Here is a 14939-nt window from a genome sequence, read left to right as displayed (position 1 = left end):
TTTATTCTTGAGAGAAAGAGAGACAGAGCATGAGTGAGGGAGGGGCAAAGAGAGAGGGAAGACACAGAATCTGAAGCAGGCTCCAGGCTCTGAGCTGTCAGCACAGAGCCTGATGCAGGGCTTGAACTCACGAACCATGAGATTGTGACCTGAGCTGAAGTCAGATGCTTAGCCGACTGAGCCACCCAGGCACCCCTTATTTTTATTATTTATATTATCACACTGGAGTTTTGTATTAGGATGGTTTTCTTGTATTGACTTGCTTTTTAACAAGCACTAAAACACTTTCCTATTGAATATGAAACTATTAAAAGAAAATAAAACTTATAGTATTAGCATAGACAAATAATCTTTACCATCTTTTCTCTTTCCTTTATTGTGCTGTTTCAAAGTATGCTTATTTATATAAATATATATTTTATTTAATTGTGAATACTTAGATATATTGTGTTTTATTCCTACCTATTCTAATGGGCAGTCACCATAGTATTTAGATGGATATGTGCACTTACCTTTAAAGCATTGAAAATAACTTTAAATTTTAACTTAATGTAGCTTATTTTTCTTTGTCAAATCAAAATATAAATTTTAGAGAACAATCCTTACTTTACATCTAAAAGCTTGTCAATAGAGCAGAGAAGCATACATGCATTTGTCAATGAATCCTTCACAGGACACATAATTTATATCCTGAAGCAATAAAGGAACTCATTACTGTCTTGATAAATAGATGAATAAAATGTTCTGTTTATTGTTCCTCGGACAAATTCACTGGACCAACAAAAATAAAGCTAAAACACACAATTGTACAAATCTTTCTTGAATCGAAATAGAGTTTAAAATTTTTATCAAACTTCTTATTATGCCCTTTGTCAATTATTTCATCACAATTTAAATACTTCTCGATAATCTTGTAAAATAGGTCTGCAAAATTTTATTGCCTTTCTTATAAATAGGAGTCTTTTAAAGACACACAAAGAAAAGTAATATACACAGTAATGTTCAGTAATAGTATGATTTTGCTGATATTGATTTTCCTCAAATATGTTGGATACACTGTATTCGAGTTTTTTCAAAAGGAATAGTTACCATGTATATATTTCACAAATATATTAAAAGGTATTTCTAGGATTAAGTAAAAGAAAACAAGGGGCACCTGGGTGGCTCAGTCGGTTTAGCTTCTGACTTTGGCTCAGGTCATGATCTTGTGGTCCATAAGTTCGAGCCATGCATTGGGCTCTGTGCTGACAGTTCAGAGCCTGGAGCCTGCTTCAGATTTTATGTCTCCCTCTCTCTGCCCCTCCCCCACTTGCATTCTGTGTGTATGTGTCTCTCTGTCTCTCAAAAAAAAATTATATATATATATATATATATTAAAATAAATAAAGGAAAACAATGGAAAGAATTAAACACTGATTTTTTTAAAATTTACATTTCAAATTTTAGTATGCAGATAACTTATTGCAATTATTAGGAAAAATTATAGCTATATTTGTAAATTTCTTGTAAGTGTCATTTTGGGGGGGAAATTTGGCCAAGCATAATTTTGGAAGTATTTGGAAGATTATTCTGATTATAGTTTTTTACAATATTATTTAAAAATGAATATCTGCATGTCAATGCACTAAACTTTTTTTTTAACTTATCCTTACGTGCAGTGTGGTGTAAACTCATGACCCTGAAATCAAGAGTTGCATACTCCACCAACTGAGCTAGCCAGGCACCCTTGGATATTAATACATTTTTTAAAAGTAAGAACAATATTGTACCTTGCAATATTGCTTTCATAGTCTTGACAACTCTAAGACTTTATTATTGTTAAGGTTCTTAGAAACGTAGATACCTTCCAGCATATTTTATTTAGCTGTCAACCTCCATTGGATAGACATTTCTGTTCATTATGCTCTTTATAATTTTTCAAGTATTTACATGTGATGGTTAACTTGACTGGTCTATGGGATACCTAGGTAGCTGATAGAACATCTAGGTATGTCTGTGAGTGTGTCTAGAATACCTTATCATTTAAAGCACTAGACTGAGTAGAAAAGATTACTCTCATCAATGTGGGTGGGCATAATCCAATCCATTGAGGGCCTGGATAGATCAAAAAGGCAAAGGAAGTGCAAATTTGCTCTCTGATTGAACTGGGACATCATCTCCTGTCCTCAAACATCTGTGCACCTGGTTCTCAGGCCTTTGGACTCAGGCCGGGACTTACATCATTGGCAGCGGGTCTCCGGGCCTTTGAGTTTGAACTGGAAATACAACATTGGCTTTCCTGGGCATCCAGCTTGCAGCAAACTGCAGAGTGTGGGACCTCTCAGCCTTCATAATCATGTGAACCAATCTCTATGTAAATATATATATAAATATATGTGCATATATATGTATATATATATAATATATATATTTATATTATATGTGTTTTATCAATACATACCAATATCTTATTGGTTCTGTTGCTCTGGAGAATTCTGACTAATACAGATTTTGTTACCAAGAGTGGTTCTAGAAGAATGGAATTTTAAGGATGAATTTTCTGAATTGGTTCTGGAGTTTCTGGAATTATCTCTCTAATCTGTTTACATTTAAAGATACTAATGAAATTATTTCCAGCAGTAAAGAGAACTGATAATTTATGGCTTGAACTGTTTAGAAATATGCAGTATATCTGCCTTGGTTACTCCTAATCAACCACTTATAAGAAGCAAGGAACCTTGGGGCGCCTGGGTGGCTCAGTAGGTTGGGCGTCCGACTTCAGCTCAGGTCACGATCTCGCGGTGTGTGAGTTTGAGCCCCGCGTCCAGCTCTGGGCTGATGGCTCAGAGCCTGGAGCCTGCTTCCGATCCTGTGTCTCCCTCTCTCTCTGCCCCTCCCCCGTTCATGCTCTGTCTCTCTCTGTCTCAAAAATAAATAAAGGTTAAAAAAAAAAAAAAAGAAGCAAGGAACCAAGTAACTCCATATACGATACTTCTGAACATTTTGGAAAACTAAAAAATATAGTGATATTGATTGGTTGTTCCCAATGCCTCTGGAAAAAGTGTTGAAATAAAAGAATGAGCTCAGTTATTTGAATTCCCAGTATAAGCCACAGCAATGGCCTAAGAGCGTCCTTGTGTGCTCTGAGGGAGACCCTTATCTTTTGTAACCACAGGGCTGAAATAGCTGAAAACAGAATGCATGATCTGTCTTGTTGTTGTTGTTGTTTTTTAAGTTTATTTTGAGAGAGAGCATGGGCACGCACAGGCAAGTGAGCGCAAGTTAGGAAGGGGGAGTGAGAGAGAGGAAGAGAGAATCCAAAGCAGGCTCTGTGTTATCAGTGTGGAGTCCAACTGGGAGCTCCATCTCATGACCCATGAGATCATAACTTAAATGGAAACCAAGAGTCAGAGGCTTAACCAACTGAGCCACCTAGGTGCCACATGATCTCATTTGTGACTGGCTGAATTACAATGTAACTTGAGCTTCTACCTCAGAGTGTCTACTGTTAAAGTGAGGGCATTGATTGAGGAAAAAAAATAGGATTTTTTAGTTGTGTTGGAGATATGTGGGAAGACCAATATGAAGCTGGGGACCATGAATCCTAAATTATGATAGGTAGTCTTTGCATGTGGAAGAGGTCTCCCCATCCCCAGTGCAGGGGTCATCCCCGCCCATAGTGGTACAAACCTTTCCATCTCTTTGTGAGGGCATTAATTCTGCATTGCCTGAGGAAACAGTAATACCCTCCCCTGAGGCAGTTGCTATGCAAAACAATTCTGATTCTCTTCAAAATGTACCCACACCATCACTGTATGCTTCTAAACATATAACTAGTATTTAAAAAAAAAAAAAAAAAGGTCCAAATGCAGTCATTTTAGGACAGCAAACCTAGACTTAATTATAGGAATGTGACCTTTAACCAGTCTGGAATTTCCTGATCTTAGTAGTAAGATAATCTACATGATAGACAACCTTCCTCCTTCCTCCAAAGGACGGTGACCTGGCCTGAAATAATCTTGTCTTTTCTTCTTCTAATGACATTTTGTTCTTCCCCATTTCTGCCTATAAAAAGTCTACCGTCTCGTACAACTACATGGAGGTCCTCTCCACTTTCTAGGTGGGATGCTGCCCAATTCATGAATTATTGCATGAAGCCAAGTAGATCTTCAAATTCACTCAGATGAATTTTGTTTTTTAACACTAGGCTCAAGTCCCAACATTTTCCTAAAGGTGAGGCACAGTGTGACTCATAAAGAGATGAGCTACTCTAAAATAATTACTTGAGTTTTCCGACTTATATAAGCAGAAATCTGGAGAACATGTGTGGGAATGAATGTAAGCCTAGGGGCCATGTCTGTATTGTTTACTGTTTAATTGCCAGTACGTAGCATTGTCTCCAGAACAGAAAAGATACCCAATAAGTATTCTAAAGTAATTGAGTGGTTGCTAAAAAATTCTTGTTGACATTTTTCATATAGATAAGTAGAAAGATAAGTAGGTAGATAGATAGATAGATAGATAGATAGATAGATAGATAGATAATATAAAAAAAGGAAGAAGCAGTGGGGCATTCTTATCTGCTTGTTTAGATGTGGGGAATAAAGGACAAAGAAAGCGGTAGGTCTTGAGAGCTGTCAGCAATCCAACGTAAAAAATGGCGTTAGGCTCTTTATTACATGTGTTTATTTTTATGATAATTATTTTAGTATTCATTGCTCTCACTTAACCTATAGTACTACAAGGGCAAATACCACTACTCTGCTTCCAAGCACCAATTGTAGTATATAGCATAGATTAGTTTCTCAATAATGTTTAATAAATGAATAAAACAACTAATAGTAGTATGTACATCTAACAGCAAAATGGCTCTATAGCAATTTTATAGGAGTTACTTCACGAGTGATTAATAAGATAATTACATGCCAAATGAAGCTTTTATTATTAAAAAAGAATCTGTTGTGAATGTATGAAAAATGTAACTACAGGCCAAGAAGTACAAGCACACACAGACACACAGACACACAGACACACACACACACACACACACACACACACACACGCACATAAATATTGATTGATTGTTGATTGGTTGAATGAATGATTCATTTAAAAGAGGTTTTCTTGGAGAGGAAGCCCAGAGAAGTAACATGTACTGATGTGGAAATGGAGAGACTTGAGGTCTGATTTCATTTGTCACTAATTACTTAGCAGAAGTGAACAAGTCACTTAATTTCTTGGTTACTGTTTATTTACTTATGACAAAAAAGGGCTGGGATTAATGATTTCTAAAATGTGTTGAAATTCTCAATTCCTATGAATTTTTCTGACTCTTCAGTTTTCACCCTCACTTACATTGTAAGAAGTAGAATGACCTTGAACGGTTTAGGGTCAGTAAAAAATGTTTTTACTGCCTTGAGGTGTAAGTGGTTCTTATCACTGATCCATGTTGGAGCTGCCTTGTATGGCAGAGAGACTGTGGTGGTTTATGAATTGATCTTGTCTGGGCAGATTTACTACTGTGTACTTTATTGATTTTTCCATTCAGTAAACTTGCTAAACCAGGTAATTGCCCAAACTCAGAATTGGATAAACTAAAAAACTCCCAGGTTGAAAACAGTTCCTAAAAGGAATATGGAGTTAGAATGAATAAGCCAAAACTTCATGGAAAAGAGACAAAAAGCAAGATCTCACTTCAAAATTCTTGTCACACTTAAAAAAAGCTTTAATTGAAAAAAAAAAATGCAGGGGCGCCTGGTGGCGCAGTCGGTTAAGCGTCCGACTTCAGCCAGGTCACTATCTCGCGGTCTGTGAGTTCGAGCCCCGAGTCAGGCTCTGGGCTGATGGCTCGGAGCCTGGAACCTGTTTCCGATGCTGTGTCTCCCTCTCTCTCTGCCCCTGCCCCGTTCATGCTCTGTTTCTCTCTGTCCCAAAAATAAATAAAAAACGTTGAAAAAAAAATTTTTTAAAAAGAAAAAAAAGAAAAAAAATGCATATATATGTGTACACACACATATACATACATATACACACAAGTTATAAAGTATAGCTCAATGTGACTTCACAGAATATTATCAGGACCCTAGAAATTTCTGTTGTGTCTCTTTATAATCACTTTCTTTTAAAGTAAAAATAATGTCCTTGTCATTGTATCCATATTGAAGATCAATTTACCACCAATAACATATTTTTAAATTATTAATTTCTCTAAAAATAATGGCATAGTTAGTGGTGAGGGTTTTTGGGGGGGGGTGACAGTGGGGTTCATGGGCTCTGGAGCAGACAACCAAGAAAGAATTCTTTGAGACGTCTTGGGTGCAAAAAGGTGATTTTATCGAAGTATGGGGACAGGACCCGTGGGCAGGAAGAGCTGCTATCTCTGAGAGTATAGCTACCACTATACTACTGATGTGAATGGGGAAACTGGTAGTGAATTTAGCACAATCCACACTGTATGATTGTGTGGATGAGAAACATAAGACACAAAGTCATTAAGGTGAATATGGGAAGTAGATTTGATATGCCCCGATTCGAGAGACCCCCCCCCCCCCGAAAACAAACCACCAGAGTCCAGAGTCAAAGCCAAGCGGCAAGGGTCGTTTATTGCAGGTTCGAACCCGGTCCTCCGCACACTCGTTGCCGGTGACGCTAAGAGGCCCCAAGCGAGGATCTTACAGCTTCTTTTACAGACAGGCACAAACAGGTTAGGGATTTTTCGCAGTTACAGAGCTGTTATTGGTTGACATTTAAATTTGAACACTCAGCAGAACTTGATTGGTTCCTGCCTTTTTTTCAAACCACTCAGCAGAACTTGATTGGTTCCCGCCTTTAGGTCAGACCACCACCGGTCACGCCCTGGCTGGTTTTGGGAACGGCTGGGGGGAGGTCTTTTCTTTGCAGTTGTGAGTACACCTGGTAATTTTTCTTAGTCTCTCATCCCCCCCTTTCTTTGGTGCCTTAAGAGCCAATCTTGGATCTTATGTGTCTGACTCAAATGTTTCGGTAATGATAGGTTGGTATTGGGTCCTAAGGACCATCAGTTGGATCGTGTTGACTCGGTCTTTGATAAAGGCAACTAGTTTATTAATAATATAAGGCCCGAAGGTGAGGAAGAGAAGGAGGAGTATAAGGGGCCCAGCTAGAGCAGAAAGCAGGGTGGCTAGCCATGGGGACTGACTGAACCAAGACTCAAACCAGCCTTGTTGTTGTTCTTGTTCACGCTTCCGTTTGACCAGGCCTTCTCTAACTTTAGCCATGGACTCTCGGACTACTCCGGTATGGTCAGCATAAAAACAACATTCTTCTCTTAAGGCTGCACACAAACCTCCCTGTTGGAGGAAGACTAGATCTAGCCCCCTTCGGTTCTGTAGGACCACTTCAGAAAGGGAGGTCAGAGATTTTTCGAGGTGCGAGATTGAGTCCTCAAGTCTGGCTATATCCTCATCAATGGCTGCCCTTAGGCTATTGAACCCCCGGTGCTGGATGGCTAGTGATGAGATCCCTGTTCCTGCCCCTATGGTACTGAGGCCAGATAAGGTGGCCAAGGTTATGGCCGTAAAGGGTTCCCATTTTGTTCTTATTGATTCTCTTGCTTCCGTCCCTTCTTTTTTTTTTTTTTTTAATTTTTTTTTTTCAACGTTTATTTACCTTTGGGACAGAGAGAGACAGAGCCTGAACGGGGGAGGGGCAGAGAGAGAGGGAGACACAGAATCGGAAACAGGCTCCAGGCTCCGAGCCATCAGCCCAGAGCCCGAAGCGGGGCTCGAACTCCCGGACCGCGAGATCGCGACCTGGGTGAAGCCGGATGCCTAACCAACTGCGCCACCCAGGCGCCTCTCCGTCCCTTCTGTCCACAGATCATATACAACATTTTCTCGGTGGTAAATAACCTTTGGAAATACTAATACCATGATACAATATTCGGTTGACGAATTAAAAACATTTCTGCTAACACATGGGGTGAGCCCTGTCTTAGAACAAATCCACCAACTGTCAGGAGCTGGAATTATCCATTTAGATTCATCTATAGAGTAATTAGTCGGGGCACAGAGCTGGATATGGCTGGAGGGGACCTTTCCTATACAAGTCCCATTGCCAGTGACCGCTTGCAGTGTGAGGCCGGGGCCCTTTCGATTCCACTTGCAAGCTGCTGGCGACTCTTCTCCTGATTGTGAAAAAGGGGCAGCTAGACCTATGGCTTCGTAGAAGGGGGGTTTTATATCATAACATAGCCAGCAGGCCCTTGTTGCCTCAGAGTCCGATCGGTTTAAGGCCTCATACGCTGCTGTTAGCAATTTCCATAGGGAGTCTATGCCTTCTGGTTCTGATTTTCTCGGACAGCTTGTGCTTTTACTCCTGGGGTAAGGATGGGGGTCCTGCTGGAGGGAGTAGTGGAGATCTGCCCGGGGATAAGCTTATCTGTTTTGTTTTGTTTTTTTTCAATACCTGATTTGGCCCCACTGGTTGTACAAGAGGGGAGACTTTTAATTTTATTTGAATGGCAGTCCCAAAGAGGGGACGTTGATATAAGTAGAGTCCCCAAGTGAGTCCTGAGACCCACCGCCTGTCCTTTTTCCCCTTCTCTGTAAATCTTACACGAATAAGGTTACAGTTTTCATCGTACCTGGTGCAGGTACATGGTTGGACATAGGACATTTCAATAAATTGGGGTTTTACTTCCCACTTCCATTCCCCATCATTGGGGACACAACTCCAGGCTGCGCAATAGAGGGTTTCAAACCCTCCACATGTGCGCCTCATCACCCCCGTCCTAAATCCCGGACATGCATAAAATCCATTTCTACTTATTGATACCCTCCTTTGCAGTTGCCTCCATTTACCTCCTTCCATTTCTTCTAATGGACTAACTTTTTCTAAATTAAAATATAAATCTGGCCACCAGGTGTTTAATGGGGCAGTTCCTAGGGTTTTGTTGTAGATTTCATGAGTCTCTAAGTTAGTAATTTCCCATGTCAAATTATAGGGGGTGTGGGGGTTTGGATTTACAGACAGAATTTGCAGAACAATCAAGAGGAGGGCAAGTACCATAGTTACGGCTCAGTCCGTTGGCGGTGTAGGGTCAATTTTAAAGGATTGTCCTTAGTCCGGTAAACAGTCCAGGTTGTCTTTGAGGGTCCAATGAGGTCTGAGAAGGGGTCCACCGGTTTGGCGTGGGTGTAATGGATCCAGGCGGCGATTCCGTCTACTTTGATGGCCGTAGGCGTTGTCAGGATGACCTGGAAGGGTCCTTTCCACCTGGGTTCCAGAGTCTCCTGCCAATGACGTTTGACGAGGACCCAATCCCTGGGTCGGAATTGATGAGGAATAGGCGGGGGTCCAGTTTCATAAAGTTCTTTTAATTTGGGCCATACATCTTCATGGACCCTCTGCAAGGCTTGTAGGGAGAGCAAGAGTTCAAGACCATTATCCTTCTCAGTTTTGACAAGGTCATCTTTTAGGTTAGGGATGATGGGGGGTGGTCTACCATGCATTATTTCATAGGGTGTGAGTCCCAGTTTGTATGGGGAGTTACGCACCCTGAACAGAGCATAAGGGAGAAGGACTACCCAATTAGCACCAGTCTCCATGGTCAATTTGGTTAGGGTCTCTTAATGTTCTGTTCATTCTCTCTACCTGTCCTGAACTTTGGGGTCGGTATGCACAATGTAATTTCCAATCAGCCCCAAGTATGGAAGCCAGTCCCTGACTTACCTTAGAGATGAATGCAGGTCCATTGTCTGACCCTATCATTACTGGAAAACCATACCTGGGCAGGATTTCTTCTAGGATCTTTTTGGCTACATTCTGTGCCATTTCATTCTTGGTTGGAAAGGCTTCAGTCCATCCTGAAAAGGTATCTACAAAAACTAGCAAATACTTATGTCCATATTTTCCTGGTTTTACTTCAGTGAAATCTACTTCCCAATAGGTCCCCGGTCTGCTCCCTCTTCGTCTTACCCCTGTTGTCTGAGGATTGCTACTCGCATTGTTGAGTTGGCACACTGTACATTTAGTGACTACTTGATCGACCTTATCAGAGACATTTCTAATTTTTAGTCCAGTCTGTCTCAGTAAGTCCAACATTCGCCGGGAACCTAAGTGGGTGCTGCAATGGATCCGCTCTAGAACTTGCCATCCTAGTTTATCTGGGAGTATAATGCTGCTTTTGGAGTCTCTCCACCAGCCATCTTTGATTCGGGTCATAGGAAGTTTACTCATCCATTGAATGTCGCTTTCTGAATAGTCAGGGCTGGGGGGCAATTCCCGGGGTCCAGGGTCTGGCAGCTGTAGGGTCAGTAATTGCGCTGGGGGCCGAGCTATGTTTTTTGCAGTCCGATCGGCCAAATTGTTGCCCCGGGAAACTGGGTCGGTTGTCTTCTGGTGTCCTGGGCAATGCACAATCGCTAGCTTTTTGGGTTCCCATAAGGCTGCTAGCAGGGCTAGAATCTCTTCTTTATTTTTGATGTCTTTCCCTTCAGCTGTGAGGAGCCCCCATTCTCTGTATATCGCCCCATGTACATGAGCAGTGGCAAAGGCATATCGGCTATCAGTGTACACGGTTAGCTTGCGGTCTCTTCCTAATTTTAGGGCCTGGGTTAAGGCTATTAGTTCAGCCTTCTGGGCCGAGGTTCTGGGGGGTAGGGCTTCTGACCAAACCACCTCGGTTTCTGAAGTTACGGCCGCCCCTGCATACCTTTGTCCCTGGTGAACGAAGCTGCTTCCATTGGTGAACCATATGGCGTCCGCATCCAATAATGGTTGGTCCTGCAAGTCCTCCCGGACCCCATAAACTTGAGCCAGTATGTCGGCGCAGTCATGAAGTGGGGTTCCCATGTCCAGGTCTGGCAGCAGTGATGCTGGGTTCAGGGCCGTTGGGGAGGTGAAGATGACCCTGAGGGGGTTCAACAGCAGTCCCTGGTAATGAGTGAGTCGGGCATTGCTCAGCCATTGGTCAGGCGGCTGCTTGAGGATGCCCTCGATGGCATGCGGGGTGGTGACTTGTAGCTCTTGGCCCATGGTCAGCTTATCAGCGTCCTTTACCATTAGGGCAGTGGCTGCAATCATCTGGAGACAGGGTGGCCATCCGGCGGCCACTGGATCTAGCTTTTTAGACAGATAGGCTACTGGCCTGCACCAAGGGCCCAAATGCTGGGTTAGCACCACCTTAGCTATGCCTCGGTTTTCATCTACATATAGGTGGAAGGGTTTGGAGACATCGGGGAGTCCCAGGGCAGGTGCTGATAGCAGAGCAGTTTTAATTTGTTGGAAGGCCTGTTCGGCTTCTTCTGTCCAACTAAAGGGCTGTTGATCTTTTGTTGCCTAGTATAAAGGCTTTGCTAATTCAGCAAACCCTGGCATCCATAGTTCTGCAGAACCATAGGTCTGCTGGGTCTGCAGAACCCAGCTGACCCTAGGAATTCCCTCACCTCTCGTGGTGTCTGCGGTCTGGGAATACGAAGGACAGTCTCCTTCCGGGCATCCGTTAGCCAGCATTGCCCCCCTCTCAGTAAGTAACCCAGGTAAGTTACCTCTGACTTGCAGATCTGAGCCTTCTTTGCTGAGGCACGGTAGCCTAAGGTTCGCAGAGTTCACAGGAGACCTTCAGTTCCCTGGATGCAGGCTTCGGGTGTCTTGGCAGCTATTAAGAGATCATCAACATATTGTAGGAGAGTTATATTAGGGTGTTGTTGTCTGTACTCACTTAAATCTTCGTGTAGAGCCTCGTCGAACAGGGTCGGAGAGTTTTTGAATCCTTGTGGCAGTCTGGTCCAAGTGAGTTGGCCATTTATGCCCCTGTCTGGATTTGTCCATTCGAATGCAAATAGCTCTTGACTTTTAGGCGCTAGTGGTAGGCTGAAAAAAAGCATCTTTTAGATCCAGAACAGTATACCATTGTTTTTCTGGGCTGAGGGCGCTCTGAGGGCGCTCAAGAGAGTATAGGGGTTAGGAACGGTTGGGTTTATGTCCATGACCTGCTTATTGACTTCTCTCAGGTCCTGCACTGGTCTGTATTCCCCGCTGTTGGGTTTGTGCACGGGCAGCAGGGGGTTATTCCATGCTGAGTGGCAGGTGTGTAGGACCCCAGAGTCAAGGAGGCGGCGGATATGCGGTGTGATGCCATTTTTGGCTTCCGCGGGCATGGGGTATTGGCGCATGTGGACAGGGTCCGTCCTGGGCTTGACCTCTATAAATAGGGCTGGGCGATGTTTTGCCAGCCCCATACCACCCGTTTCTGCCCACGCGTCTGGGAAGCATTGAAGCCAGGGCTCCATACCCTGATCCAGAGGAGTGGGTTTCTGATGGAGCCTGTATTCATCTTCCAGTCTCACAGTGAGTACAGATAAGGGTTGGTTGTGAAAGTCAGTCACTGTGGGTCCCCCTGGTTGGAAATGAATTTGGGCCCCCATTTTGGTAAGCAAATCCCTCCCCAACAGGGGGCAGGGGCTGTCAGGAATGACCAGGAAGGAGTGGGTTACCTTCCCATTTCCTAAGTCCACAGTCCTCTGAGTTGTCCAGGGGTACTTCTTTATTCCGGTGGCCCCTTGTACCCAGGATGATTTTTCAGATACTTTTCCATGGGGCTTGACCAGAACTGAGTGCTGTGCCCCAGTATCAACTAGGAACTGGACTGGGGTCCCTTCCACTTGCAATGTTACCCTAGGTTTGGGGAGGGGATCCGAACCCCGTCCTCCCTATTCTGTATCTTGGGTAAACAGTATGGGGGCTATTTTAGGCTGCCATTGTCCTTGGCTGGGGTGGGGTTGTTTCTTCTTGGGGCATTCTCCTATCCAATGGCCTTTTTCTTTACAATAGGCTCATTGATCTTTATCTAAGTGCCGCCTGGGAGGGCGTGTTGTTTGAGTGCCTTCTGGAGGTGGCTGTTCTTTCTGGACTATAGCGGCCAGGACTTTAGTCATTTTCTCTGTGGCCTTGATCTGTCTCTCTTCTGGGGCCTCCCTGTTGTTGTAGACCCGTTGTGCTATATGGAGCAGATCCTGGATCTGTTTACCTTCTAAATCCTCTAGCCTTTGGAATTTTTTTTTTTAATGTCAGGAGCTGCTTAATTTACAAAGGACATAATGACAGCAGCCAGGTTCTCAGGGACTTCTGGATCCATGGGGGTAAACTGCCTAAAGGCTTCCATTAATCTCTCTAAGTAAGCAGCTGGACTCTCTGCCTTTCCCTGTACGACCGAATATACCTTAGCCAAATTGGTGGGCTTGCGAGCTGCAGCCCGGAGACCCGCCATCAGAGTCTGGCGATAAATGAGTAACCTTCCCCTACCTTCTGCTGTGTTGTAGTCCCATTCGAACTGTGGAGGTCTGGTTAGGGGGAGAGCCGCATTAATGAGGTCAGGGTTAGATGTCGGCTGACCGTCGTCTCCGGGAACCAGCTTTCTTGCTTCTAATTGGATCCTCTCTCGCTCCTCTGTAGTGAACAGGATGCGGAGGAGCTGCTGACAGTCGTCCCAGGTGGGCTGGTGGGTGAACATGACACTGTCTAAAAGAGCTATTAGGTCTTTAGGGTTATCAGAGAATTGAGCGTTCTGTGTTTTCCAGTTGTAAAGGTCACTGGTGGAAAAGGGCCAATACTGGAGTCGGGGGTTGCCTGTTTCATCTCGGGGTCCTATTTCCTGCAGGGGTAGGGCCACAGTGGAGTCGGGGAGGCGAGGGTTTGGCTCACGCTGGGTGCGTCCACAGGTTCGGACGGCTGGCCTCTCGCGGTTGGTTTCATTTTCAATGGGGCCCTGCGCAGCTGCTGCCTCCCGTCCTCCTGGTTCCGGCGCAGCTGCCGCTTCCCGTCCTCCCGGTTCCCCTAGGGGGGCAACTAGCGGGGCAACTGGTGGGGCGGCTGCTGCAGGCAGGGCCTGGGGTATGAGGGGAGGGGGATGATAGGGTGGAGGGTTTAGGGATAGTAGGTCCTGACTATTGGGCAATGTGGGATACAAGGGCGCGGCTGGCGTTCTTGATTTTGGGGGATCTGCAGGCCGTATGGCAAGGACCTTACACGTTCCCGAGGATAGGAAGGGGGCCAACCAAGGGGGTGGATTTTCCACTAAATTCCGCCATACAAGAATGTAGGGAATCTGATCCGGGTGCCCCTCGCGACCCGGTAGAAAAATCTTTGACTTCACCTTAGTGATTATAGGGAGGCAAAAAGTTCCTTCGGTTGGCCATCCAACGCCGAAGGTTGGTCATTTGGAGCGGCAGAGGGTTATTAATTTTCCCCTCCGGATGTCTAGACTCAAATTCTGTCCTCTGGTTCTAACATCCCTGAAGTTAGCAACGAGGAGAGAAAGGGGAGTGCTTTGAGATAGGCCCATCTGTATCCTGGAGGTGGAGGAAAGGATTAAAAGGAGAAACAGTAAAGTTATGAGGATTTCTGGCTGGGCCAGGCCAGGTCACCTGCGAAAGAGAAGGGGTTTAACACTTAAAGGTTATAGAATAGAGAACACAACACTTAGATCGCTAGCGCATTTCGGGTGTCTGTCACCTGGACAGAAGAATTCCGATGGGCCCAAAAAAGTGCCCCAGACGGGTGCCAGTCACCCGAACAGAAGAATTCTGATGGGCCCAAAAAGGTGCCCCAGACGGGTGCCAGTGGACATCTCCTACTGGACCCGACTGACTGCCCTATAGCGCATCCGCCAGGGCTGTGTCAGTCCCTGATACAGATCCCGCGCGGAAGAGCCAGAAACGAACAGACAAACAGAAACGGACAGAGCCGGCTCACTTACCGATCGGTCTCAGGGACGACCCGTTGACTTGGGGTCTGGTGGGCTTGGGGGGGATCCCGGACGAGCCCCCAAATGATATGCCCCAATTCGAGAGACTCCCCAAAAACAAACCACCAGAGTCCAGAGTCAAAGCCAAGCGGCAAGGGTCGTTTATTGCAGGTTCGAACCCGGTCCTCCGCACACTCGTTGCCGGTGACGCTAAGAGGCCCCAAGCGAGGATCTT

General features: G+C 44.6%; 1 protein-coding gene across 1 annotated transcript; it reads right to left on the bottom strand.

Annotated features, from left to right (window-relative positions):
* Window positions 1–8677: 8677 nt before the first annotated feature.
* On the bottom strand, window positions 8678–14173 carry LOC122495510 (the record flags this gene model as incomplete). Its single annotated transcript, XM_043601239.1, is given in 7 exon segments — window positions 8678–9588; window positions 9590–10124; window positions 10230–11367; window positions 11370–11840; window positions 11842–11904; window positions 11907–13022; window positions 13025–14173. Coding segments are annotated over 7 exon segments (5031 nt in total), but the record flags the coding sequence as incomplete, so codon positions are not given.
* Between the last annotated feature and the right edge of the window lie 766 nt (window positions 14174–14939).

Source organism: Prionailurus bengalensis, chromosome F2 (assembly GCF_016509475.1).
Source record: "Prionailurus bengalensis isolate Pbe53 chromosome F2, Fcat_Pben_1.1_paternal_pri, whole genome shotgun sequence".
Lineage (NCBI taxonomy): Eukaryota > Metazoa > Chordata > Mammalia > Carnivora > Felidae > Prionailurus > Prionailurus bengalensis.
Note: the sequence above shows the minus strand (reverse complement) of the source record. Positions and strands in the feature narration are given on the sequence as shown.